At 40.1% G+C, this 27,598-nt stretch overlaps 1 protein-coding gene and 1 long non-coding RNA gene across 6 annotated transcripts in view; both read right to left on the bottom strand.

The window, feature by feature from the left end:
* The window catches only part of LOC115209716 (serine/threonine-protein kinase A-Raf), a 100,646-nt gene extending 86,639 nt beyond the window's left edge, over positions 1-14,007 (bottom strand). For 2 of the 5 annotated variants that reach the window (XR_004999529.1, XM_036503509.1), the window contains exon 1: positions 13,782-14,005. Coding sequence is in view for 3 of the 5 variants with exons in the window: in XM_036503509.1 (XP_036359402.1) it covers positions 13,782-13,889 (108 nt within the window). In the remaining 2 variants the exon portion in view is untranslated. Of the gene's footprint in view, positions 1-13,781 lie in introns of all 5 variants that reach the window. The other 3 variants (XM_036503511.1, XM_029778238.2, XM_036503513.1) reach the window with 3 other exon arrangements.
* Positions 14,008-19,699: 5,692 nt separating this feature from the next.
* On the bottom strand, positions 19,700-22,675 carry LOC118763791. Its single transcript, XR_004999533.1, has 2 exons — positions 22,503-22,675; positions 19,700-19,815 (listed from the first exon to the last, which is right to left on the bottom strand). It is a non-coding gene; the product is annotated as an uncharacterized LOC118763791 (long non-coding RNA).
* Between the last annotated feature and the right edge of the window lie 4,923 nt (positions 22,676-27,598).

The raw sequence follows: 27,598 nt of genomic DNA, 5'->3' as shown, positions 1-27,598 counted from the left end.
ATAATTTTAATAGTGTCACTGTTAATACTGAAACTATTATCTCACTTATATATATATATATATATATATATATATATACATGCATACATACATATATGTATATATATATATATTGTCATTCTTACTGTAGAAGAAATAGCTAAGATTTTTGGATGCTATTTCTAAAAAGTTTGGTGTGTGGTAAAGTAAATTATTTTACTGAACCCTATTTTTATAATGTGTGTGTATATATATATATATATATATATATATATATATGGAAAAGAAGGACTTGGACGCTTAGGAACCTTTCACATGGTAAGAGATTTAGGGATATCCTTACCGAGAAATTTGATGATAGAGAAGAGGAGTTACAGTCCTGTGACTTGGAACCAGCAGAAAATTCCTGTGAGACAGCTTGCTGAATGTCACAGACCAAATCTGTGGTTGGTGCAATGTCCCTTCCAGACCTAGGGTAACATGGTGGTGGAACAATACTGTAGACAGGGCCATTAGTGCAAATAAACAGGCCTGGAATGCCTGGAAGAGTGGGGGTAACAGGAGAATATATAAGATAGCCAAAAGGGAAGCTACGAGACAGGTATATATAGCCAAGGGAGTAGCAGACAAAAAGTTTGCCAATGTTCAGTAACATGAGGACCAGAGAACTGAAGTATTTCGGATTGCAAGACAATATGTGAGAGAAAACTGTGAAGTCATAGGAGAGAAACTTGTCCACATGGATAATGGTGGCCTTGCATTCAATGATTCTGCAAAGAAAAAGGCTTGGAGAAGCCATTATGAAAGACTGCTGAATGTGGAGAATGAATGGGAGGAGGAGAGTCTGCCAAAGGCTGACCCAATTGAGGGACCAGATATCCGAATCAACAGCACCCAGGGAGATAAAGAATTAAGGAAATGAAGACAAGGAAAGCACCTGGTCCATAAGGAATCACTGCTGGGATACTTAAAATATCAGGTGGTGTGGGTTATGATCTTGTCACCCACATCGTAAATCAGGTAGTTCATGAAGGAGTATACCCAATGACTGGTGTAGCAGTGCCATAGTCAACTACTACAAGGGGAAAGGTGATGCTTTAGATAGAAATAACAACAGGGGTATCAAATTATTGCATCAGGTGATGAAAGTTACAGAGAGGGTCATAGCCCAACTAATTAGGGAGAGAGTTAGCTTAGATGAGTTGCAGTTCAGCTTTGTGCCAGGCAGAAGCACCACTGATGCTACATTTCTGGTAAGGCAACTGCAGGAGAAATACCTAGCCAAAGAAAGCTTTCAACAGGGTCCCCCGATCCCTTATCTGGTGGTCAATGCGGAAACTGGATATAGATGAGTGGCTGGTAAGAGCTGTACAAGCCCTGTATAGGGACACTGTCAGTAAGGTGAGGGTTGACAACGAATATAGTGAAGAATTCCGAATAGAAGTAGGGGCTCACCAAGGATCAGTCCTCAGCCCCCTCTTATTCATTAAAGTCCTCCAGGCAATAACAGAGGAATTCAAGACAGGATGCCTCTGGGAGTTCCTCTATGCCGATGACCTTGCTCTGATAGCTGGGTCATTGCCAGAACTGGAGACGAAGTTTAGGGTGTAGAAGCAAAGTCTAGAATCGAAGGGCCTTATGGTTAATCTAGCCAAAACCAAAGTCATAATAAGAAGGCTGTCAAATCACAACCCCCTGCAGGAAGATGGCTCTGCTTGATGTGTAGAAACTCCATACAATGTACCCATTGTAAACTATGGACACATAAAAGGTGCAGCAATATTAAAGGAAGGTTAACCGGGAAAATAATTTTTGTGTGTGGCAGATGTACTGGGGCAATAAACACTGAAGATGTACAGAAAACAGATTTGATCAGACGCCAGGGGGAGAAACTAGAAGTAGTTAATAGTTTCTGCTACCTAGGCGATCAAGTCTGTACTGGGGGTGGTTGTTCTGAGAGTGTAGTAACTAGAGTAAGAACAGCCTGGGTAAAGTTCAGGTAGCTCCTACCTCTGCTGGCAACTAAGGACCTCTTGTTCATGGTGAACTACCATGCTACACAATAGTGAAACATGGGCCATGAATGCTGAGGACATGCATATGCTTGAAAGAAATGAAGCTGGTATGATCCACTGGATGTGTAATGTCAGTGTGCATATATGACAGAGTGTAAGCGCCCTGAGAGAAAAGTTGGGCATAAGAAGCATCAAATGTGGTGTGCAAGAGAGGTGACTGTGCTGGTATGGCCATGTGTTACATATGAATGAAGACAGCTGCGTGAGGAAGTGCCACTCCCTAACTGTAGTAGGAACCTGTGGAAGAGTTAGACCCAGGAAGACATGGGATCAGGTGGCGAAGCATGACCTTCAAACATTGGGCCTCACAGAGGCAATGACAGGAGACTGGGACCTTTGGAGATACACTGTGATTGAGAAAACTCAGCAACTAAAGTGAGATCGCAGTCTTGCATGTCTGGCCCTGTTAAGAATACTCCTGATGCGTCAGGTGATATGATATGGCTTGTGAAGACCAGTTGAGTCAAAACTAATATTGTAGCTGTGACTAGTGACGCCAGACTGGCTCCCATGCTGGTGGCCCATACAAAGTACCATCTGAACATGGTTGATGCCAGGTCTGCCTGACTGGCTCCCATGCCGGTGGCACATAAAATGCACCAACTGAACGTGGCACATAAAAAGCACCACCCAAATGTGGTTGATGCCAGGTCTGCCTGACTGGCTCCTATGCCAATGGCATGTAAAAAGCACCAACTGAACGTGACCGATACTAGTACCCCCTGACTGGCTCCTATGCCAGTGACATGTAAAAAGCACCATCTGAACGTGGTCGTTGCCAGGCCCACCCTGCTGGCTCCTGTGCTGGTGGCACATAAAAACCACCCACTACACACGTGCATGCACACACACACATGAATGGGCGGAATTACGATGTAAGCATGTGCTAAAACCCCATCATGATTTTTGTGTTTTTACGAATTTTTACAAATTTTTTTCGATTCTGTCTTTTGCATAATGAAATTGATATGATTATGCATGGTTTTAAAATACAGACAGTCCAAATCTACTGTTCATTTCTCTTTATAATTTTCAAATAATCTTTTAATGCCTTTATGGAAGAAAGTCAATTGACAGTCTTCACACTTTTTCACATAATCCTGGACTTTATATGTGAAGTGCCAGTGACATGCTGCATGTGCATCAGCAATATTAGCAGACAGACAGCCATGCAATTGTATGACATATAGTTCAAGTAGACGAAAGCCTTCCTTTTTTAAGAGGAAAAATGAAGTTGGAAGAGTGGTGAAGAATTTTTGGATGCTTGTGATTGTTGTAACCGATGGTGTGATCTGAAGCATATTTGTAGAAAAGAAATATTTAATTTTCTCAATGTTATGAAGAAGCAAATCTTTATATATATATATATATATATAAAGCAAATCTATATATATATATACATACAAGGATGTATATAAAACTAACTCTGTAAAAATGTATGTGTGTGTATGTATTTGTATGCTTCTTATGCATTTATACATCATCATCATCATCGTTTAGCGTCCGCTTTCCATGCTAGCATGGGTTGGATGGTTCAACTGGGGTCTGGGAAGCCAGAAGGCTGCACCAGGCCCAGTCTGATCTGGCAATGTTTCTACACTCCGTGAGTGTAGTGGGTGCTTTTTACGTGCCAGACGAGGCTGGCAAACGGCCACGATTGGATGTTGCTTTTTATGTGCCACCGGCACGGAGGCCAGTCGGGGCAGCGCTGGCAATGGCCACATTCGGATGGTTCTCTTACGTGCCACCGGCACTGGTATCACAGCTACAATTTCCATTGATGTTGATCGATTTTGATTTTCACTTACCTCAACAGGTCTTCACAAGTAGAGTTTTGTGTCCCAAGAAGGAAAGGTATGCATAAGTGGACTGGCTACATCCCAGGTAGAGGCCACGGGTTATGGTCTCACTTGTCCTGCCGGGTCTTCTCACGCACAGCATACTTCCAAAGGTCTCGGTCTCTAGTCATTTCCTCGGTGAGACCTAAAGTTCGAAGGTCGTGCTTCACCACCTTGTCCCAGGTTTTCCTGGGTTTACCTTTTCCACAGGTTCCCAGGCACTTTTTCACACAAATATCTTCATTCATTCTCGCCACATGACTATACCAGCGCCAACGTCTCTCTTGCACACAACAACTGATGCTTCTTAGGTCCAACTTTTCTCTCAAGGTACTTACACTCTGTCGAGTATGAACACTGATATTACACATCCATCGGAGCATACTGGCTTCATTTCTGGTACCGGTTTCGAAATTTAGCGCCAAACTGGTACCAGGTTGACCAGCATTTACTTGTTCTGACCCATTTGAGATAAGACATTTATTATTGTTCACTGATATTTTTTTCTATCTTGTCTGTAATGGATTTGTAACTATTCGGTGGTACAGAAATATTTTATGACTTCTATAATTAGCGATATAGGTACTCATGTAGTACCCTTGTATATATATGTACATATCTAATATTGTATGTATATATTTTATTAATTTGTCTGTACGGCTAATAATTTGCTTACCACTTGTGATGGTATTTTAATAATACCATATATATATATATATATATATATATATATATATATGTATGTATGTATAATGTTTATATATATATATATCTTTTATCTTCTACTGGTTTCAGGCCAGGGCTGAGGTCAAGCCTATAGTAACTCGGTGTTGTTTCCATTATTATTTTTGGTGAAGTAGCAAGTTGGACGGAGCTGCTCTTCTTTGTGTCTCCTGTCATGATGAGGGTTCATATGGTATCTAAGATAGAAACCTGTCCAGACGTTCCTTGAAAACTTCCACATCAACACCATGTAGATCTCTAAGGTTGCCTGGCAGGCAACAATTGCAGGCCCAGTTTCCCATAAATACCGAGGTTTTGCAGCTTGTGACATATCATGCCATAATCAACCCTGTCGAAGGCCTTGGCAAAGTCAAGGTCTATCACGTCTACAGCTGACTGGTTTAGCTGTTGCTTCAGTACTTGTGCTGCAGCTCCTCCTTGGACGGAAGCCATGTTGCTTGTGTGTGAGAAGGTTGTTTTCTTCTAGGAACGTGATCAGCCTTTTTCTGACAATGCATTCCATTGTCTTGCTAACATCAGAGAGATGGGCCTGTAGCTTTTAGCATCTGTTCTGCTCCGTCCTTAATGGACAGAGCATATTATACCTTCTGTTAGCATGCTGGGAAGTTTACCACATGCAGTGGCTTTGCCAGAGCTTTTTTACATGTTTTTAAGAGAACAGCTGGGAGTCCATCCAGACCTGTTGCTGAGTTTGATCTTATCTCATCAATGACTGATATTACATCCTCTTCTGTTATGTTGATGTAATCAATGGTTGCCTCTTTCCCAAATAATTCTTTTACATTGAAAAACTCCTCTGGCTTGTTTATGTTCCAGTGGAGAAGTGAAAATACTTTGGAAGTGTTTATTTAGTTCTTCACTTGTCTTCCCCTATCTTATAGCTTTACTGAGGCAGACTCCTTTGCCAATATGTAGAAGGCTTTAGGATTTCTTTTTACATTTTTGACTGCCCAGGTTTCTCTTTCTTCTCTATCTTTTTCATGGGAGATTTTGAGTTTATTTTCTATCTCAAAGAGTTCCTCTGTCAGGTGGGATTTCCCACTGTCATTAATGTATTTGTTTAAATGATTTGAGATCTTTATTCTCTGCCGCATGAGTATTCTCCTGTCTCGAGGAATGATGTTTTTGTGTATATTGGTTCTCTTCTCTGGGACATATTTAATGCATATGGCTCACATCATTGGCATGAATTTATTGAGTTTCATATCTATGTCTTGCATAGAGAGGCTTGTAGGCCAGTCCTGCCAGAGTATCTGTTTTTTAACTGATTTCCAGTCAGCTTTATAGAAATTTAGGCTGGATAGGGTTTGAGCGCCATCTGTGCAGAGTTTATCTTTAGTTAATTCCAGGCCATACATTGTCAGTTCTACCATGTTATGGTCTGAGAATACTGTCGGTGATATATTTATGTTGTGGATAATTTCCATGTTGCTTGTAAAACAGAGGTCCAAGATATTTTTGTGCCTGGTTGGAGAGAGTATGATCTGCTCCATGAATAGCATTTTCGTAAGATCAAGCAGAGATTCTGCTTGATTTCATTCTTTGTGTGTCATTCCAGGGGTTATATTGCCCTCAGGATACCTGATGTTGGGGAAGTCGAAGTCATCCATCAGGAATATAGTAGCACGTTAATCAAATTTTCCATCATAATTTGAGGCATCAGGCATGCGATATAGCATGCATATTACTATGAGTGTGTCACACACCAAGTTCGACAACAGGGTTAATGGCGTGACATCTTCGCAGATGTTCATCGCAACTCCACTTTGACTTCTTTTTCTTCTGCCTGTACGGAAGATAGCACACATTTGTATGTGTATCTCCACATCATTTATGTCTGCAGATAAATGTGTTTCTGTAAGTGCAATGCATATAGCTTGATTGCATGCAGAAAGATTCTTCAGGTGCTCAGAAAGATTCTTCAGGTGCTGTTGTTCTGTAGCAAGTCTCTTATATTAGTTAGAAACTGCATTGGTTTTGGTGTGATGGGTAGCTTGGTGGCCAACCAGGGTCCATCAGTTGTGGAAGTCTTGTGTGTGAAGGCACATAGCTCAGCTTTGTCTGTAGCCATGACAGCCATTGCACTATTTCCTGTGCCGCACTTAAAAAATGTTGTTGCTCAACTGCAGCAGCTTGTACTGTATCTGCATATGATTTCTGTCTGGCCTTCTTCTCTGCAGGTTTGTGCTGGGATATAGATTTTCGCCAAGTGTGGTTGTTTCTTTCATTTGGTGAGTGATGGATTTTGCTCCAGCGTTGGGTGCGCAAATTGGCAGTTTGTCCCACTCTCTCTATGCCAGCAGACACCTCTTTTGTGGAACTTGCAGATAGACCTTTTTTCTCTGAGAGGATCTGATTTGGGTTTTTGTTTATTTTAGAAACATTTTCACTTGGCTTTCGTCTGGTTTCTTCTTTTTCTACTTCTACATTGTTACTTTGGGAGGTGTTGGGATTGCGTTTGCAATTTTCTCATTCCTTTCCTTGTTGAGCTTTTTATCTTTGGCTTTGATGTTACCACTGCTTTCTGTGTGGGGTTTCTCATCACTGTTTGCGCTACCTTTCAAAATGTCCAGCTTCTCCAGGTGCAGCCGTACGAGTATATATATATATATAGTATATACCGTAAAAACCCATGTAATTTACGCAGTTTTTATTGCAAAAATAAAAATAAACTTTAGCGGGTGTGTAAATTACATATTTCCAAAAGTCTCGGTCACTAGTCATTGCCTTGGTGAAGCCTAATGTTCGAAGGTCATGCATCACCACTTCATCCCAGGTCCTCTTGGGTCTACCTCTTCCACAGGTTCCCTCAACCACTCGGGTGTAGCATTTTTTCATACAGCTATCCACATCTATTCTCACCACATGACCATACCAGTGCAGTTGTCTCTCTTGCACACCACATCTGATGTTTCTTAGGTCCAACTTTTCACTCAAGGTACTTATACTCTGTCGAGTATGCACACTGATATTACATATCCATCGGATCATACTGGCTTCATTCCTTGCGAACTTACGCAAGTCCTCAGCAGTCACAGCCCATGTTTCACTGCCATGTAGCATGGCTGTTCACACACATGCGTCATACAATCTACCTTTTATTCTGAGCGAGAGGCCCTTTGTCACCAGCAGAGGTAAGAGCTCTCTGAACTTTGCCCAAGCTATTCTTATTCTAGCAGCTACACTTTCAGCACACCTTCCCCTGCTACTGACTTGGTCACCTAGATAACAGAAGTTATCAACTACTTCTAGTTTTTCTCCCTGGAATGTGGCAGAAGTTGTTCTCTGCACATTTTCAAAGTTTATTGCTCCTGAGCATCTGCCACATACAAAAACTATCTTCCCAGTTAGCCTTCCTTTGATATTGCTGCACCTCTCGTGTCCATAGCATACACTGGGTACATCTTATAGAGTTTCTACCTACGCCCTTTCTACAGACCAAGCAGGACCATCTACCTGAAGGGATTTGTGGTTTGCCTGCCTTCCTACTTATTAGGACTTTGGTTTTAGCTAGGTTGATTCTCAGGCCCTTCGATTCTAATCTTTGTTTCCACACCTGAAACTTCTCCTTGAGTTTTGATAGTGACTCAGCAATTACAGCAAGGTCTTCAGCATAGGGGAGCTCCCAGTGGCATCCTGTCTTGAATTCCTCTGTTATTGCCTGGAGGACTATGATAAATAGGAGGGGGCTAAGGACTGAACCTTAGTGGACCCCTACCTCTACCCAGAATTCTTCACTGTACTCGTTGCCAACCCTCACCTTACTGACAGCGTCCCTGTACATGGCTTCCACAGCTCTCACTAACCATTCATATCCCTAGTTTCCTCATTGACAACCACATAAGGGATCGGGGGATGGCTAGGCATTTTTGATGATGATGATATATATATATATACACACATACATAGTATATATACATAGTGTCTATATATATATATACACACAAAGAATATTTACCAAAAAAGGCTAATGGTGTCTGCTTGGTGGTCCTGCACTGGTGTCATCCACTACAGATTCATGAGACCCGGTAAGTCAATTACAGCGGATGTATGCATCAACCAATTGGATGAAATGATGAATGAACTTGCAATTAAACAACCAAGATTGGTCAACAGAGGCAGGCCAATTCTCTTGCATGACAATGCTTGACCACACAATGCACAAAGAACATTACTCATGTTACAGGAACTGAACTTGGAAGCACTCTGTCATCCATCATATTCACCAGACCTTGCACCAACTGACTATCCTGCTTTCCAGGCATTAGACAAGTTTTTGCGAGGAAAAAACTTCAAATCTGAAGAAGATGCAAAAACAACCTTTTATGATTTCATCACCTCTTGCTCTCCAGAATTCTTCACTGCTGGCATAAATAAACTTCCGATAAAATGACAAAAATGTGTTGATAATTTAGGTGCATACTTTGATTAACTGCATTGCTTTTTGTTGAGATAAAGTAAAATAAACTTTCAGTTCAAAATTGGATATTTCATTCTTAATGGCTTGATATATTATCTCTATCCTTATAAAAAACAAAGTTTGCTTGTTTGTACGTTGACCGCTGAAAACACTAAATAAAATTGAGAATATTTCGAGTTTTTTGTAAATTATTTTGACCATTCCACTGATAATTGTGCACTTATTTTCCAAAAACAAATTAGGGGAGGGGAGACAGGCTGGTTGGTAGAGTATCAGCTCCTATTTCTAGCAATTCATGTACTGTCTATATCTTATCTCCATCTTTATAAAAAGCAAAGTTTGTTTGTACATTGGCTGCTGAAAACACTAAATAAAATTGATAATATTTCAGGTTTTTCGCATCATTTAAATTAATCTGACCGTTCTGTAAATAGTTGTGCACTTATTTTCCAAAAACGGATTGGGGAGGGCGAGTTGATGGTGTATTGGCATGTATTTCTAGCAATCCATGTACTGTCTATTTCACCATAATGTCTATATATCCTTATAAAAAGTAAAGATTCCTTGTTTGTTTGTATGTTGACCACTGAAAACACAATATAAAAAGCAAAGTTTGTTTGTTTCTATGTTAACAGCTGAAAACACTAAATAAAATTAATATTTCAGGTTTTCATTTCATTTAAATATAACCATTCCACAGATAACTGAAAATGGAATTTTGGTGGGGTGGGAGCTGGATTGGTGGTGTATTGGCTCCTATTTCTAGCAATCCATGTACTCTCTATTTCACCATAATGCTTTATACAGAGTGAAAAAATACTCAATCCACCTCCAACTTTCTCTAAGTTTAACATTACATATATTCCTTTGAAATCACTGCCAGACCTCTGCTTTTTCTCTGTCTACATGTCCCTCTCTGGTTGTATATATGTCTCTCTCACTACCTCTACTTCTTTTTCTCTTTAGTGAAAAAATACATGGAGACAGATAGAAAGGGAGTTAGGGGAAAAAAACAAGCGAGACAAAGGAGGGATAGAGGTAGCCACATCTATAAATCTATTGATAAAGTTGTCAACACAGATGATACTGTTCATTATCCTCTTGAATTCCTCAACCGTCTGGAACCATCAGGTACGCCACCACAAACCTGGATCAGTCAAGATTGTGCAATGGTACACATATGATTGTGACTGAACTACAGCCTCATTATTGAAGCAAAAATCCTGACTGAATGTGTAAAGGGAGACATATTTATACCTCGAATACCACTAATACCAACAGATGTCCCCTTTCATTTCAAATGAAGGCAATTCCCAGTGACAGATATGCATTGACCATTAACAAGTCACAAGATCAAACACTGCGGGTTGTCAGTCTCTATCCAGATGAGGACTGTTTCTCACACGGTCAGTTGTATGTAGGTTGTTCCAGAGCAGGAAGCCCACAGAAACTCTTCATATATGCTCCAAAGAAAAATGTTAAAAACACTGTATATACTGAGGTTCTGTAAACGTTTTATGATTTTCATACAATACATTTCTGTATTATGATCCATATTACTTTCTGTATTTAGATATTCTAAATAGTTTTAAAAAATTATGTTATGCAAGATTTAAAAACATTTTAACAACTTTTATTGTAAGGAAAATGGGCATTACAAAAGATGCCAATATGTGCCTTACGAATACATTTCAACACTGTACAGACCGGGCCAAAGGCTGGGAAGCATGCTAGTGTGTGTGTGTGTTTATATATATATTAATGTCCAGCATGGAAAACGGACGTTAATCGATGATTATGATATGTAAGTTATTTGTTGATGCTGCTAGTGGTGGTGCCATGTAAAAAGCATTCCAAATGCCAACCAGCTGCAAAAACTATGCCAAAACTGACCTTGCCTGTGCTTGTGGCATGTTAAACACACTCAGTCCACTCTGCAGGGTGGTTGGTGTTAAGAAGGGCATCCAGCCAGAGAAACCATATGAAATCAGACACTGAAGCCTGGTGCACTCTTCTACCTAGCCAGCTCTTGTTAGAACATCCAACCCATGCTAGCATGGAAAGTGAACATTAAATGATGATGATAATATACATACATATATTCTTTTATGCATTTTAGACTTTAAAAAATGTGGCCATGCTGGGACATTGTCTGTATTATCACCTTTTCAACAGCTAGTTTTGGTGAAGGAAGTTTGATATTGTAGCCCTCTTTAGAGTTTCTTGTTGTGATGTAGGTTCATGGTGGGACCTTGGACAGCAGGCAATCAAGTTGTTTCTTGAAAACATCTATCACCACTACATGTAAATTGCTCAGATTTTTTGGCATGATATTAAATAGCTGGTGCACTTTGAATCCCAAGCTCTTGCAGTACATGGTTCCCACTCTAGACAGGACATGTGAGACTGTTGAGATAGAGCAGTGATGTCCAGTTCAGGGCTGGTATAAATCACTCTCAATGCCAACCCCTTCTTGATCTTCCATATATATATCACTGCATATCTCTCCTGTCAGCTCAAGAGACTAAGGGTGTAATTCTTTCAGTCTTTCCCAATAACTCAGCAGTTTCATTGATGCAACTTTCCTAGTGTAGTACTGCTAAACTGCTTGATGTTCCATTATTGATTTGATACTGTGCGACAACCACAGTTAAGAGCAATAGTCCAAACAGCTGAGGACAAATGTCCTCCATAGAACCAGCATAGTTTCCTGGTCCCTTGTTCTGAAAGTTCTCAGAATCCATCTGGCCAGTTACCTGTACAGTGCCACCTCTTGGTGATATGTACATGAAATGAGGCATCATTGTTCATATCAACCCCCAGATCATGCACTCTGACTCTGGGATTGCAGCTCCTTTGGCTCCAAAGTATTTTTGTTGTAGCATGTTAGCACAAGTTGACTGATAGTGGAGAGCTTGGAATATTCCTGTATTAAACTGTATGCTTTATTTTAAAGCCCATTTATATATGGCATTTAGGTTTTTAGCATCAAAACATTCCTTGACTGCTTTTGTGTCATCAGAATAGCTAGTAAGAGTGGGTGTCAGTGTAACTGATGACATGTCCAAGAGAGCTATCATAAACAGCAGTAGCACCAAGACAGTTCACTGAGGCACTCCGCTTGCTATTAATGTCTCTTTGGAGAGAGCCCCTATTGGCTGCTACAGCCTGGTTTCTATCTCTTAAGAATTCTTAAAACCACTTTTCCAGTTTCTGAGTTTCTGTAGCTAGCAATCTTTTGCAGCCTAGCCACTTTATTTATGTCATGAGGGAATGTTGTGTGAATGCTCCCTCTCTCTCTCTATATATATATATATACAGAGAGAGAGAGAGAGATCTAAGCCATCACTGGACAGTGCAACGATTGTTTAACTGGTTGAAAGTTTGAAGTCACAGTGAATACAATTCTTGTTAGAAAATAATAAATTTGTTTTCTACAATATTCTTTAGTTCAATGTAAAAGAGTAGGCGTGGCAGGGTGGTAAGAAGTTTGCTTTCCAACCACATGATTCTGGATTCAGTCTCAGTGTGTTTGTCCCTACCACAGCTTCCAAACGGTATTGGTGTGTTTACGTGCCTGTAACTTAGCGGTTCGGCAAATAGTAACCGATAGCAAAATAGCAGACTTAAAAAGTTAAATAATGCAGTCGATTCGTTCGACTTTAGTTCTTTTCGGCATGGCTGCGGTCTAATGACTGAAACAAGTAAAAGATAGAAGACAAAGATAACATAAAAACAAACATTAATAAATATATGTACGTAAACGTGAGTTAGGAAACGGTGGCGATTGAAATTTTGTTAATAGAATTATAAGCCTTCTTAACCACATAACCATGAGTCTGTGCTGTTATACTATATATACGTATATTAAATATATGTACACATACGTTAACAATTTATAAATTACATGGCATTCTTTCGACTTTAGTATAAAAAAAACATATCACTCTACCTCCGAAGTACTATTTTTTTACACCTTGTTTCGTATTTATGTGCTCACTTGTGTGTGTGTAAGTATGCATTTATGTGTGTGTGTATATATATATATATATATATATATATATATATATATATTATTATTATTAAAGTGTCTATTCGCAATTTAGAACCACCACCACTGCCTGACAACCGCCGTTGGTTTGTTTACGTCCTCGTAACTTAGCGGTTCAGTCAGAAACCGATAGATTAAGTAACAGTCTTTAAAAAAACCCTCTAAGATCGATTTGTTCGACTAAAACCCTTCAAGGTAGTGCCCCAGCATGGCCGCGATCCAATGACGGAAACAAGTAAAAAATACATCGATTACATTTATACACATAAAGCATATGTATATACATACATTATATATATTTACATATAAACTGTGTGTATACTGAGGCTAAATATAGATCTATTTACGCACTCACGCGCGCACACACACAAACATATATATATGTTTGTGTGTATGTATGTATATACACAGTTTTTTTTTAAGCTTCTGGTTTTGAGCTTTCTATTTTGGTCAATACCTGTTTGCTGTAATATAACAATGTCAAATTTCAGTTAATCTCCAACATGGATCGTTCGGTTTAGACTTGAGAAATTGATCGGAGTGAAAAAAAGGGGGAAGCCCGACTTGCTCCAATCTCTCATTCCATTTATAATAACAATCTCAACAACAACCACATTAAAATAACAGAGTATTTCAAAGAGGACTCTCTGAATAAAACGAAACGAACAACTTACCTCTTCTAATATCGTATCTCGATCATAGTCATCATCGTCGTCAATGTTTGTATTCTCCCCAAACGTTGTAATATCACCATTTTGGACTGTTGATTCAGACACCGCCATCTTACCTCCTTGCAGCGGCCGATCACGTGATTCTCTCCCTCTCCTCCTCTCTCACTCACTCTCTCTCCTTACACGATTTACGCTGCAATGATCATTAGGCATTCCTCCTCTTCCTTCTTCTCCCACCACCACCAACACCACTACTACTACTACTACTGCTGCTATAACCACCGCCACCGTTGTGGAGGGGATTCTCTACGCCGTTGCTGGACCTGCTAAATATAGCAGCTAAATTCTCTTGAATTTCACCTACTACTTTGAATAAAGGAGAAATTGGACGATGAAATGCTGATGTGCAGGCGATGGCCAAAGATAGAACGTACAGTGCATGTAGGATACAATAATTAATGTAGCCTTTGTTGCTGTTAGGATCCCTCTACTCTTCCTCGATTAACCAGCCCAGTAAACCTGTGATGAAAGACATTCAAGTGGTGTGCTTTCCAATCGTTTATTTTTAGGCAGTGTCGCAAAGTGCAAAATCTATTGTGTCTTTGTTAAGTTGGCGCTATCGTCCTAATCTAGCACATCTATCGTCATAGATGTTCAATAATAACCATCTCGTCTATATTTTTAAGCATGAAATAACTAGGAGTACATTATCTGATGTGTTCTTCCTTGTTTGGCTGCTACGCCCATGTTAGACGCGATCAAGATAAACTATAAAAAGCGTTCTATTCATGCCCATCTCGTCTTTTTCCTGTTCACACATCTGGTTAGAAACATTGAACACATATTTTTGTTTTGTGGATGCTAAGATAGATTTCGCTATCTCTAGCAGATCCAGCGATAACTCGGAGGCATAAGGCCAGACATTTGATTGGAGGAGGGGAAAAGGGTTATTATTGATTTCTTTGCAGTTCGTGATTAGGAGTAATCGATCAGAGAACGGGTGGTCTTAAAGGGCCATAACTCAATAGAACAGGGGACGTAACTCAAAACCACAACCGATTTCGATTAATGCTCGATCAATTAACCACTTAAAAACACTTAAACCAATTACTCTGTGATAAGCACAAAGTCAAAGTCGGTTAGACTGGCTTCAATATTTCACTAGAATATATTTTATCAAAGGGGAAAATGTGATGTCGCTACCAGCAAGATTTGAACTTTATCTTTCATTGATAAACTATTGCTAATTCGGCGACTATATTTCTTTAGCTATAACACAGAAAGCTGATTATAATTAAATGCAATTCAGCTATAATCAAGTTTTTTCTTTTCTTTTTTTGTAATATAGTAATTTAGTTACGATTTATAGTTAATTTCCACTACGTAGAGGCTTCCTCGTTCAAAACTATGATAGGGACGGTCAGTTGTGCTTTTCTCCCAAGTATAAGTTACTGTTCTTGTCACTGGTCTACTTCTTATCTTTAACTCTCATAATTGCCCGCTAATGCACCATTCTTCCTCCATAATTTTCTGCAAAATATTTACTGGTTCAACAGGGTAGTTTACCATCGTAAAATTTAATAAAATTATCCTTATAAAATGAAATTATATTGCGATAGAAACCGGAAGTTATATCCCGTAATTTCATAATATTATGTATCCAATACATAAACGTGCATATATTTAACAGGAAAACTATACAAGTATTGGCAATCTATTTTATATAAGATGAAAACAGTCACATTTAGGCGGTCGTGATCGCCCACATTTACATAAAAACATAACAGACAAGTATTCATTGAGGGCATAAACAAAGATAGCGGCGAAGTTCCGGCTACTTTTGGCTGACGAGACACATGACGAAGCACCGGTAACCCAGAATGCTTTCTGCAAAGGAGTGTGTGGACGCACCGTTGTATAAAAGAAGGCAATTATCCTCCTCTAGCGCTCGACATTTTAGGCGTGTTAAGACTAGATATACAAATATTCATAACAGTCATTGATGCATAAAATGAGATTTGTAATAGATTTTCTCGATCTCTAAATTTGATTCGTCACACATGTTCATGTAAATAAATCATCACTAAACCCACATTGTCGCCTAAGTTTCTTCTTGTCGAGCCTCTCTCGCCTTTCTATAGTCTGTATAGATGCTGTCATCAAATTTGAGTAGATGATTGACAAGTTCATGGTTGCAGAAGTTACTAAGACACAAAGGCAATCCACCCATCGATATCAAAAGAGTTCCATTTGTAATCGACTGTCGTCACTTCCGGTTTCTATCACAATATACTTTCATTTTTAAAAAGTGATATACTTTCACCATTTTACGATTTTAACTGCATGCTAACCCATTTATTTCCATTTCCGGATCTTTTCCTTTTGAACGGCATATGTCAACACAATTTCTAGTTAACTAAACGCTTTTAAACTTCGTATACTGGTAGAATGTGTTTATAAAACATCATTTTGGGGGGCCTTTATTGAGAAAATTCTATAGTTTGTAAGATATTTCCACTTTAAAATCGAGCATTTGACACTGCTAGAAAAAAATCCCATTTTCCATAGCGGTGTCGTATGAAATTGTCACCCATAATTATAACCCTAGTATCGATCTATTGCATTTCAATCTGTTTTAGGCACATACTGGGAAGATACTTTCAAGGATCATGTGAGATCATCTCATGAAAATGTGTGTCCACATGTGATTCCCAAAGAACAGTGTGGTTTCAGATCTGAGCAAGAAACAATAGACATTTTCTGTGAGACAGGTTCAAAAGAAATGCTTAGAAGAACAAATGCCACTATACCAGGTCTTCATAGATTTAACTAAGACATTTGACACAGTAAACAAGGAGGTGCTGTGAATTGTTTTGTATAAACTTGGTTGCCCAAAACATTTTGTATGTATTTTTAGGGAACTAAATAGAAACGGGAAAGCTCAGATAGTCTTTAATGGTAAGTTATTTTGTGAATTTTTGGTAGACAACAGTGTCAAACAAAGAGATATTCCTGACCCATACACTTTTCTATATTTATTTTACTGCATTGCTTTGGTATGCCTTTAAAGACAGCAACAGGGAAAATTGAAACCAGATTTCAGACATCTGGTCACATTTTAAATTTTACCTGGTTTAACTGCAAAGCAAAGACTTTCAAAACACTTGTAAGAAAATTACTTTATGCTGATGATGCTGAATTGTTGGCACACTCGGAGGAGGAGATGCAATATATAATGGACAGATTCTCCACTGCATGTGTACATTTCAGACAACATAACGTTTACTTCCATGCCAGGACAACTGCATTCTGAGCGAAACATTTTTGTGAATGGAACAAATTAGAAATCATTGAAATTTTTGTTTACTTTGGAAGCACACTGTCAGGAGATGGTAGTCTTGATGTAGAGATCTACTATTGAATAGTGCAGGGAAGTGTTACATTTGGAGAGCTCGAAAAGTGAGTCTGGGCAGATAGAGGTATTTCACTGTAGACAAAAATCAGTGTCTATAAAATGAATGTAATGACTGCACTTTATTTGAGTGAGACATGGACCACTTACAGGCGTCATATGAAAATGCTGGAGAGATTTCATCAAAATTGCCTCAGGCATATCTTGTGAGTCAAGTGGGGAATGTTTTGTACCAGATACAGAAGTTTTGCACAGAGCATGTTGTAGCTGAATTGTACAATATGTCATCTTGTCTCAAATGAGGTGGACTGGACATGTTATTAGAATGAAAGACGAGTGATTGCCAAAGCATTTTTTCATGGGGAGCTCAACTCTGGTAAGTGATCACAACATAAGGAAAAGGTATAAATATAAGATTGTGTGAAGGAAAATCCTGAAGAAACTATATATGAACAAAAGTGACTGGGAAAATGATGCTTTGAATTGGAACAAGTGAAGATGTGCTGTTAGGACATTTTGCAATGGCTAGGAGCAGCACAAATCTACATGTCTCCATTCAAGCATCTCAACAATCGCACCTAACCTACCTTTCAGTGTGCCAACCCTGAAGGTGTGGGCCTGGGATGGGGGACAGCAGCATCATGTGCCTGAAAAGAAAGTTTGCATTTGACAGAACTCATAAACATACAATAGATTTCAATCTGCATGCACTACACCATCATTTTTTTTATGTGCTAAATGTATATATATATATATATATTGGTAAAACGGTAAGATAACAAAAGAAAGAGACCTCAATATTATGTAAATAGAGGAAATTTATCTATACAATTATATGTTACATTACTCGATAGTCAAGATATCTTGACTATCGAGTAATGTAACATATAATTGTATATATATATATATATACATACGTACATACATACATAGTTCAAATTTATAGAGAAACAAAAGATAAAGACAAGTGTAAGAACAACAAGCAAGTGTATCAGTTTGATGCTTCGTAAAAATCTGTTACGGTTTGAGCCTATGTTCTGCAATAGAAAGGAACAAGAGGAAATAAACAGAGAAAGGATGGAAAAAAACCACATGGGGTTAGGGTTAGTGGTCCAACAAAGTGAATACATACATACATATATATGAGGGTGTGCCGAAAAGTTCTAGGCATTGGGTAACAGAAAATACAGGAGGATCAGTTAAGTATGATTTTATTCAAAATATTCCCTCTTAGATTCACACACTTATTGCAGGTGTCCTTAATTTTTTCTAAGCCCCAAATTTGGGATTTTAAACAGAGATATGTAAAACCTATTTCTGTGATTAATTATTGGGCTACAGCTGTGGTGAGATAGATTTTTTTTTATCTTTAGTTATAATAGATTTGATTATTCATTAATTTACTACATTTACCTTGAGTATCTTGGTGATCTCATGGGTAGAGACATAAACAGACAATCGCATTGACCATCCTTGACAGGGTTCAATCTCACCTAGGGCCTGTATTAATAGGAGTCTTACTAAAATTTTTGTTTATTTATCTCTAAAGATAAAAAATGAAAATATTTAGTCAGAGCACCCTGTAATTCCTGGCAGACATTTGAAACCTCTGCTTCTATGTTATGATACCACTATCTAAATACTCTTACCTAAGCAGCAACAACTTTAATGAGAAAATTAAGATATTTAAATTTATTTCAATTATTGGGTTTACTGTAAAAATTTGAGGGAGATCTGTTAAGTATGTGAAGGCTGCCTTGTGGCTCCTTCATACACACAATCTATTTATTGAAGAAAATTTAGTTGCTTAAATAAAAATATTTTTCCTTTGTAACCACCACTTCTAAACACTGTTATCTACTGGGCCATCAAAGCAGTAACAATCCTACTGAGAAAATGAAGATATTTACATTCATTTTAATTATTGGGATTGCTACAAAGATTTGAAGGCGATTTGGTTACTATGTGAAGGCTACCTTGTGACACCTTCTTCATGAACAATCTTTTTGTTGAAGGAAATTTGGTTGCTTCAATAAAAATAAGATCCCTTGTAATTTCTGGCAAAAATTTGAAACCACCTCTTCTAAATAACCTTAACTACTGGACCACCAAAGCAGCAACAATCTTAATGAGAAAATTAAGATACTTAAATTTATTTCAATTATTGGGTTATTATGAAAATGATTTGGTTATTATGTCAAGGCTGCTTTGACACACAGAATCTTTTTGTTGATAGAAATTTAGTTGCTTAAAAATGGAATCATTTTGAAAAAAAACTCTAATAATTTTGGTAGGAACTTGAAACCTCTACTTATGTGTTGTATTACTACTTCTCAACACCCATACCTATTGGGCCACCAAAAACCTCAACAACCTGAAGAAGAAAATTAAGATATTTAGATTTATTTCAATTACTGTGCTTACTATAAACATTTGAAGGAAATTTGGTTACTATGTGAAAGCTGCCTTGTGACCCTTTGTTCACACAACACACAATCTTTTGTTGAAGGATATTTGGTTACTTAAATAAAGATATTTAATAAGATTCCTTGTAATTCCTGGCAGAGATTTGAAACCTCCACTTCTAAACACCCTTACCTTCTGGACCATCAAAGCAGCAACAATCTTAATTTGAAAATTAAGATATCTAAATTTATCTCAATTATTGAGCCTACTATAAAAATTTGGTTACTGTGTTAAGACTGCCTTGTGAACTCTTCTTCACACAATCTTTTTGTTGAGGGGAATTTGGCAGCTTAACTAAAAATGAAGCTATTTAATATGATCACTTGGAATTTTTGGCAGAGATCTGAAAACCCCAACTTCTGCATTGTGTTAATACTTTTCAACATCCCTACATACTGGGCCAGCAAAGTAGCAACAACCAAAATGAGTAAATTAAGATATTTAGATTTATTTCAATTATTGGGCTTACTATAAAGATTTGAAGGAAATGTTACAATGTGAAGACTGCCTTGTGACCCCTTGTTAATGCAACAGACAACCTTTTGTTGAGAGATATTTGGTTGATTAAATAAAAATATTTGATAAGATCCCTTCTAATTCCTGGCACTGATTTGAAACCTCCACTTTTAAACACCCTTACTTACTGGGCCAACAAAGCAGCAACACTCTTAATGAGAAAATTAAGATATTGAAATTTATTTCAATTATTGAGCAGATATGATGGCGATTTGATTATTATGTGAAGGCTGCCTTGTGGCCACTTCTTTACACACACTCCTTTTTATTGAGGGAAATTTGGTTGCTTAAATAGAAATATTTAATGAGATCCCATGTAATTCCTGGCAGAGATCTGAAACTCTACTGGTGTGTTTTATTCCTACTTCAGAGGGCACTTACCAAGGGGCCATCCAAGAAGTAACAACTTTGTGAGATGACGTCAGCAGCTGGGGAACTGACTGGAAGGGGCAGCGAGCAGGGGATTCTACCTTTTCGAGTCGGGTCGCCGAGGGGCCAAGACGGGTCATCACGTTGTTAAGGTTAGGTGAAGCAGCTGCTATCTCTAGCATCCGGGTCGGGCTGTGTTGAAGGATCCGTTACCACTGAAGGGTCTCCATCTGAGCAAAGAGAAGGTAGGTGCCTTTATTTCGAATCTCTCGCATACACCACAAGCTATTTCAGCGCTCCATATAAGACGTCACCACGATGGCAGCGAAAATCAGGATCGCCAGCGACATCATCAGACCCTTTAATGGTGAAGGCGATGTAGTGGCCTGGATTCGCAAAATCAAGCTGGTGGCAAAACTGCAAGGTATAAGCGATGTGGCAAGTCTTATGGCGCTGTATTTGGAAGGGAGTGCGTTGAAGCTATATCTTGAGATGGACGAGGAAGAACGTCTGAGCAGGAAAAGATAGAGCAACGTCTGAGGGATGCCTACACAGAGTGTGAATACACAGCTTTTGCTAAGCTGGGTACGATCAGATGGATGGGAGGACAAGTGGACGAGTACGCGGCAGAAGTTCGAAGGTTAGCGACGCTAGTTGGGTTTACAGGAGAAGGGCTGGAGAGAGCAGTACGACTGGCGTTTGTAAATGGGTTCCCCGACGATGTAGGGATTCACCTACAACGATTGCTCGGGATTAAAAAGATGGCGCTGAGCGAACTTGTGACTCAAGCCCGCATGTTGACGCGACACTCTGGGCGGAAGGCGATGGCGGTGACAGAGGTGCGTAAAGACGTACAGAAGCCTACCATGCAATAACAGCGGCCGTTCTCAGGTCGGTGTTTTAGATGTTAGGGGTCGCACATGGCGCTGGACTGTATGCAACCGGGGCCCGTTTGCTATCGATGCAGGCAGACTGGGCACATCAGCCGTGATTGCAACCAGGGAAACGACCGCGAGGAAGTTGCTGCCTCTCGAACTTTCCCTGCAAATGAAATAAAGGCACCTACCTTCTCTTCGCTCAGATGGAGACCCTTCAGCGGTAACAGATCCTTCAACACAGCCCGACCCAAACGCTAGAGATAGCAGCTGCTTCACCCAACCATAACAACGTGATGACCCGTCTTGGCCCCTCGGCGACCCGACTCGAAAAGGCAGAATCCCCCGCTCGCTGCGCGCGCATCACGGCTGCCCCTTCTGGTCAGCCCCAAGTTCCGGTCAGCTCCCCAGCTGCTGACGTCATTCCACACAGCTGAGGAATCTGTGCCGCAGAGAGCTGTATTTAAATATGAATGGAGGCACCCGAGCAAAGCGCTGGAGGGCCACGAGGAAGAGAAGGGACCCGTTTGCATGAAAATAGGGGAGGAAGTCTGGGTTAAGCCACGAAAGGTGCGCTGTACGTCTCAATGGAGCAGAGGAATGGTGACGGCGGTCAATTCCAGAAACAACGTCTCCGTGGATGGAATGCCGCGACATGTCTTGGACCTTCGCAGGAATGTCGCTTTGACGTACGACAATTGTGGAGAGGGGGAGAACGAGGTGCCCAGCTTGAGAACATCTCGATGCACAAGGCGCCCTCCCAGTTGGATGGTGGTCTGCGACATGGAGTAGAGAAATTGTGATCTTTAAGATCAGGGTGGCGTGTGGGATGACATCAGCAGCTGGGGAGCTGACCGGAAGAGGCAGCCATGACGCGTGTGCAGCAAGCAGAAAATTCTACCTTTTCGAGTCAGGTCGCCGAGGAGCTAAGATGGGTCATCACGTTGTTAAGGTTGGGTGAAGCAGCTGCTATCTCTAGCGTTCGAGTCGGGCTGTGTTGAAGGATCCGTTACCGCTGAAGGGTCTCCATCTGAGTGAAGAAAAGGTAGGTGCCTTTATTTTGAATCTCTCGCATACACCACAAACTTTAAAGAGAAAATTAAGATATTTAAGTTTATTTCAATTATTGGGTTTACTATAAAGATTTGAGCAGGGTTTGGTTACTATATTAAGGCTGCTTTTTAGCGCCTTCTTCACACGCAGACACACACACACAATCTTTTGGTTGAGGGAAATTTGGCTGCACAAAAAAAATTAATAAAGTCCCTTGTAATTCCTGTCAAAGATTTGAAGCCTCCACTTCTAAACACACTTACTACAGGGCCCCAAAAGCAGCAACAATATTAATGAAAAAATTAAGATATTTAAATTTATTTCAATTATTAGGCTTACTATAAAGATTTGAAGGTGATTTGGCTACCATGTCAAGGCTACCCTGTGACCCCTTCTTGACACACACACACACACACACACAATCATTTTCAACATCATCATCATCATCATCATTTAATGTCTGCTTTCCATGCTGGCACGGGGGGAACAGTTTGACTGAGGGATGGCAAGCCTGAAGGCAGCACCAGGCTCCAATCTGATCTAGCAAAGTTTCTACAGCTCGATGCCCTTCCTACTCCAAGAGTGTAGTGTGTGTTTTTTATGTTCTACTGGCACAAGGGCCAGTCAGATGGTACTGGCATCTACCACACTTGAATGGGGCTTTTTATGTGCCACCAGCATGGGACCAGTCAGGCAACTCTGGCAACGACCACATTACAATAGTGCTTTTTACATGCCATTGGCATGAGTGCCAGTCAGGCGGTACTGATTTTCGGCCACAACAATGACTTCACTTGCATCAACAGGTCATCGCAATCACAATTTATTGCCCAATCATTGTAGGGCCGGTTATGCTGCACTGACATAGGTCATAGTTACAGTCTCACTTGGCTTGTTAGGTCTTCTCCTGCACAGCATATCTCCAAAGGTCTTGGTCACTTGTCATTCCTCCGTAAGGCCCAACATTTGAAGGTCAAGCTTCAATACCTCATCCCATGTCTTCCTGGATCTACCTCTTCCACAGGTTCCCTACACTCTTAGGGTGTGACACTTTTTCACACAGCTGTCCTCATCCATACGCAACACATGACCATACCAGTGTAGTCATCTCTCTTGCACTCCACACCAAATGCTTCTTGTGTCCAACTTTTCACTCAGGGCTCTTACACTCTGTCTTGCATGCACACTGACATTACACATCCAGTGGAGTATACTAACTTCATTTCTTGCAAGCTTACGCATGTCCTCAGCAGTCATGGCCCATGTTTCACAGCTGTTCGCACACATGCGTCATACAGTCTACCTTTTACTCTGAGCGAGAGGCCCCTTGTCACTAGCAAAGGTAGGAGCTATCAACTACTTCTAGTTTTCCCCCTGGAATTTGACAGAAGCTGTTTTCTGCACATTTTCAGTGTTTATTGCCCCAGAGCATTTTCCACACACAAAAACTATCTTCCAAGTTAGCCTTCCTTTGATATTGCTGCACCTCTTATGTGTCCATAGCTTACACTGGGTACATCTTATGGAGTTTCTACCTATGCCTTTTCTACAGATCGAGCAGGGCCATCTACCTGAAGGGATTTGTGATTTGTCTGTCTTCCTACTTATTAAGACTTTGGTCTTTGCTAGATTGACTCTAGGGCCCTTCGATTCTAGACCTTGCTTCCACACCTCAAACTTCTCTAGTTCTGATAGTGACTCATCAATTAGAGCAAGGTCTTCAGCATAGAGAAGCCCCCAGTGGAATCCTGTCTTGAATTCCTCTGTTATTGCCTGACAGACTATGATGAATAAGAGGCGGCTGAAAACTGATCCTTGGTGAACCCCTACCCCTACCTGGAATTCTTCACTATACTCATTGCCAACCCTCACCTTACTGACAGCGTCCCAGTACATGGCTTCTACAGCTCTCACTAACCACTCATCCATCCCTAGTTTCCGCATTGACCATCAGATAAGAGACTGGAGGACCCTATCAAAGGCTTTCTCCATGTCAACAAAAGCTAGATACAGAGGTTTATCTTTGGCTAGGTATTTCTCCTGCAGCTGTCTTACCAGAAATATAGCATCAGTAGTGCTTTTCCCTGGTACGAACCCAAACTGCATCTCATCTAAACTAACTCTCTATGACCCTCTCCATGACTTTTATTACTTGATCCAACAACTTGATACCTATGTAATTCTTCTTATCTAATGCATCACCTTTACCTTTGGAGCAGTTGACTTTGGTGTTGCTACACCAGTCATTGCGTATGACTCCTTCATGTATCACCTGGTTGACTATACAGGTGACTAGACTATAGCTGACACCACCAGATATTTTAAGCAGCTCTGCGGTGATTCCTGATGGGCCGGGGGCTTTTCCTGTCTTCATACCCTTAATTGCTTTATCTACCAAGGTACTGTCAATTCGGATAGCTGGTCCCTCTGTTGGGTCGCATTTGGCAGACTCTCTTTCTCACATTCATTCTCTTCATTTAGCAACCTTTCATAGTGGTGTTTCCAAGTCTCTCTCTGTGCAGCCTCATTAAATGTGAGTCATCATCCATGCAAACACATTTCTCTCCTATGACATCATGATTCTCTCTCTCACACTGTCTTGCAACATGAAACACTTCAAGTCTTTGGTCCTCATGATGCAGAACATTGTCGAATTTTTTCTTATCTGCTTCCCCACTGGCTAAACAAACCTGTCTACTAGCTTCGCTTCTGGCAGTCTGATACAATTCCCTGCTACCACCGTTCTTCCATTCCTTCCAAGCCTGTTTCTTTTTTCTAATAGCCCTGTCAACAACATTGTTCCATCATCACATTATTTTGTGTCGAGAAGGGACTTTGTGCCATCCACAGATCTGGTCAGTGGCCCTCAGCAGGTTGTCTCGTAGAAACCTCTAGTTGTCTTCCACATCATGTAATGCTATATCCCCTTTTATTTCATCAAAGGCTTTGAGTAATATGTCTCTAAATCTCTGTCCATTCACAAGATCTTTAAGCTTCCAGACTCTTCTCCTCCATGCTGGTTGTCTTCTGGGCATCCATTTAGCCCTGATTCTGAAGTCACTAACTACTAGTCTATGTTCTGGGGTACATTCTTCATCTAGGAAGGTTTTGGCATTTATAAGCAGCCATCTTTCCCTTTTCCTAGCAAGGATGTAATCAATTTGCCTAGTGTGTCCACCAGACCGGTAGGTGAGTAGGTGGCTGGCAGGCTTCCTGAAGTTGGTATTACAAACCATAAGATCATTTGCATCGCAGAACTCCAGCAGCCTGGTTTCCTCCTGGTTGCAGGAACCAAAATCCATGGCTACCATGTACGCCATGGAAAACCCCTACATGTTGTCCAACATGCCCATTGAAGTCACCAGCCACAAAGAGAAGGTCCCTGTCATTCATCAATGAGGGTGTCATAAAATCAATCTTTCTGTTCATCAGGTACCCCTAGCTGAGGGGCATAAGCCAAGATAATGGTTGGTAATCCATGTTGCAGCACTAATCTAATCCTAAGTATTCTATCACAGGCTCTGACTACCTCAATTATCTCATCAACCCATTTCTTCACAAGAAGTATACCCATGACTCCAACTCTATCAGTGTTCCTGGCCCAGAAAATCTTGTACGTATGTTCTTTGCTTGTGTGGAACCTAGTAGAACTGCCTCTCCACCTTACTTCTTGGATGCAGCACAAATCTACACGTCTTCTTTCAAGCATCTCAACAATTGCACCTAACCTACCTTTCAATGTGTCAACACTAAAGGTGTGGAAGGTGTGGGCCCATGAGATCCTGGGATGGGGGATAGCAGCATCATGTACTTGAAAAGAAAGCTCGCATTTGGCAGAACCCATAAACTTACAATAGATTTCAATCTGCATACACTACACCATCATTTTTTATGCACTACATAATCACTACATTAGATAGGAGATAAACCCTAAGTTGGGATGAGGGAGCATTAAGCCTATGGAGGTGTTCATGGGAAAGACATCCAATAGAGGTCAGAGGATAAAGACTTCCAGTACTGGTGGGGGGGGGGGCAGATGCACTGCAAAACAGCAAAAGCTCAGGCTGCTGGTATGAAAGATAGTAATAATAATAATGAGACAGAATTGGGTATTTGCATTCTTAATCAGAGCTATAACCAACAGTTTTCAAGATACTTAAATTCATTTCAATTATTGGGCTTACTATAAAGATATTAGGGAGATGTGGTTACTATGCCAAGGCTGCCTTGTGACCCCTTGTTCACACACTCACAGATACAATCTCTTTGCTGAGGGAAACTTGGTAGCTGAAATAGAATGAAAATATTTAATAAGGCCCCTTGTAATTCCTGGATGAGATTTGAAATCTTCACTTCTAAACATCTTCACCTACTAAGCCAGTAAAGCAGCAATTTTAATGAGAAACTTGAGATATTTAATGTTATTTCAATTATTAGGCTTACTGTAAAGCTATGAGGGAGATTTGGTTACTATGTGAAGGGTGCTTTGTGACCCCTTGTTCATACACAATCTTTTAGTTGAGGGAAATCTGGTTGCTTAAATAGAAATGAAAATATTAAAAAAAAACCATCACCAATGTTTAACATCCACCTTCCATGCTAGCATGTGTGGGACAGTTTGACATGAGCCGGCCTGGCAGAAGCTTGCACTAGACTTCTATGACTGTTTTGGCAGAATCTTTACAGCTGGATACCCTTTCAAATTCCAAACACTTTACATCCTGCCACAATTCTTGTGCTTCACCTCAGCTGAGGACTTGATGCAATTTTCATGTTTTATCTTTAATGGTTTGCATTGTCAGTAATACTCTGGTCCAATTCTTTTAAAACTCTGGCGTTGGTATCATGCCTAGCCCAGGAACTTGATATAGTTGCACCATCACTGTTAGGCATCCTTGCAGACTCAATGTGAACCATTGTACCAGGTGTTGCACTTAATTCTGGTTCTCGTGTGTTCAGCAGGACCAGTTGCACAACTGCCACTAACTAAAGTGGGTGACCCTCCTTAATCTATGCAGTATTCTTTCTGGCATGTATCACATATTTTGCTTTGGATGCAACCTTGTTGAATGAAGTGTTGTGTATCACATCCTCACCTCTTCTAAAGAATTAGTTTACAGCAATCCACA

This window comes from Octopus sinensis, linkage group LG1 (genome assembly GCF_006345805.1).
Source record: "Octopus sinensis linkage group LG1, ASM634580v1, whole genome shotgun sequence".
In the NCBI taxonomy this organism is placed as follows: Eukaryota; Metazoa; Mollusca; class Cephalopoda; order Octopoda; family Octopodidae; genus Octopus; species Octopus sinensis.
Note: the sequence above shows the minus strand (reverse complement) of the source record. Positions and strands in the feature narration are given on the sequence as shown.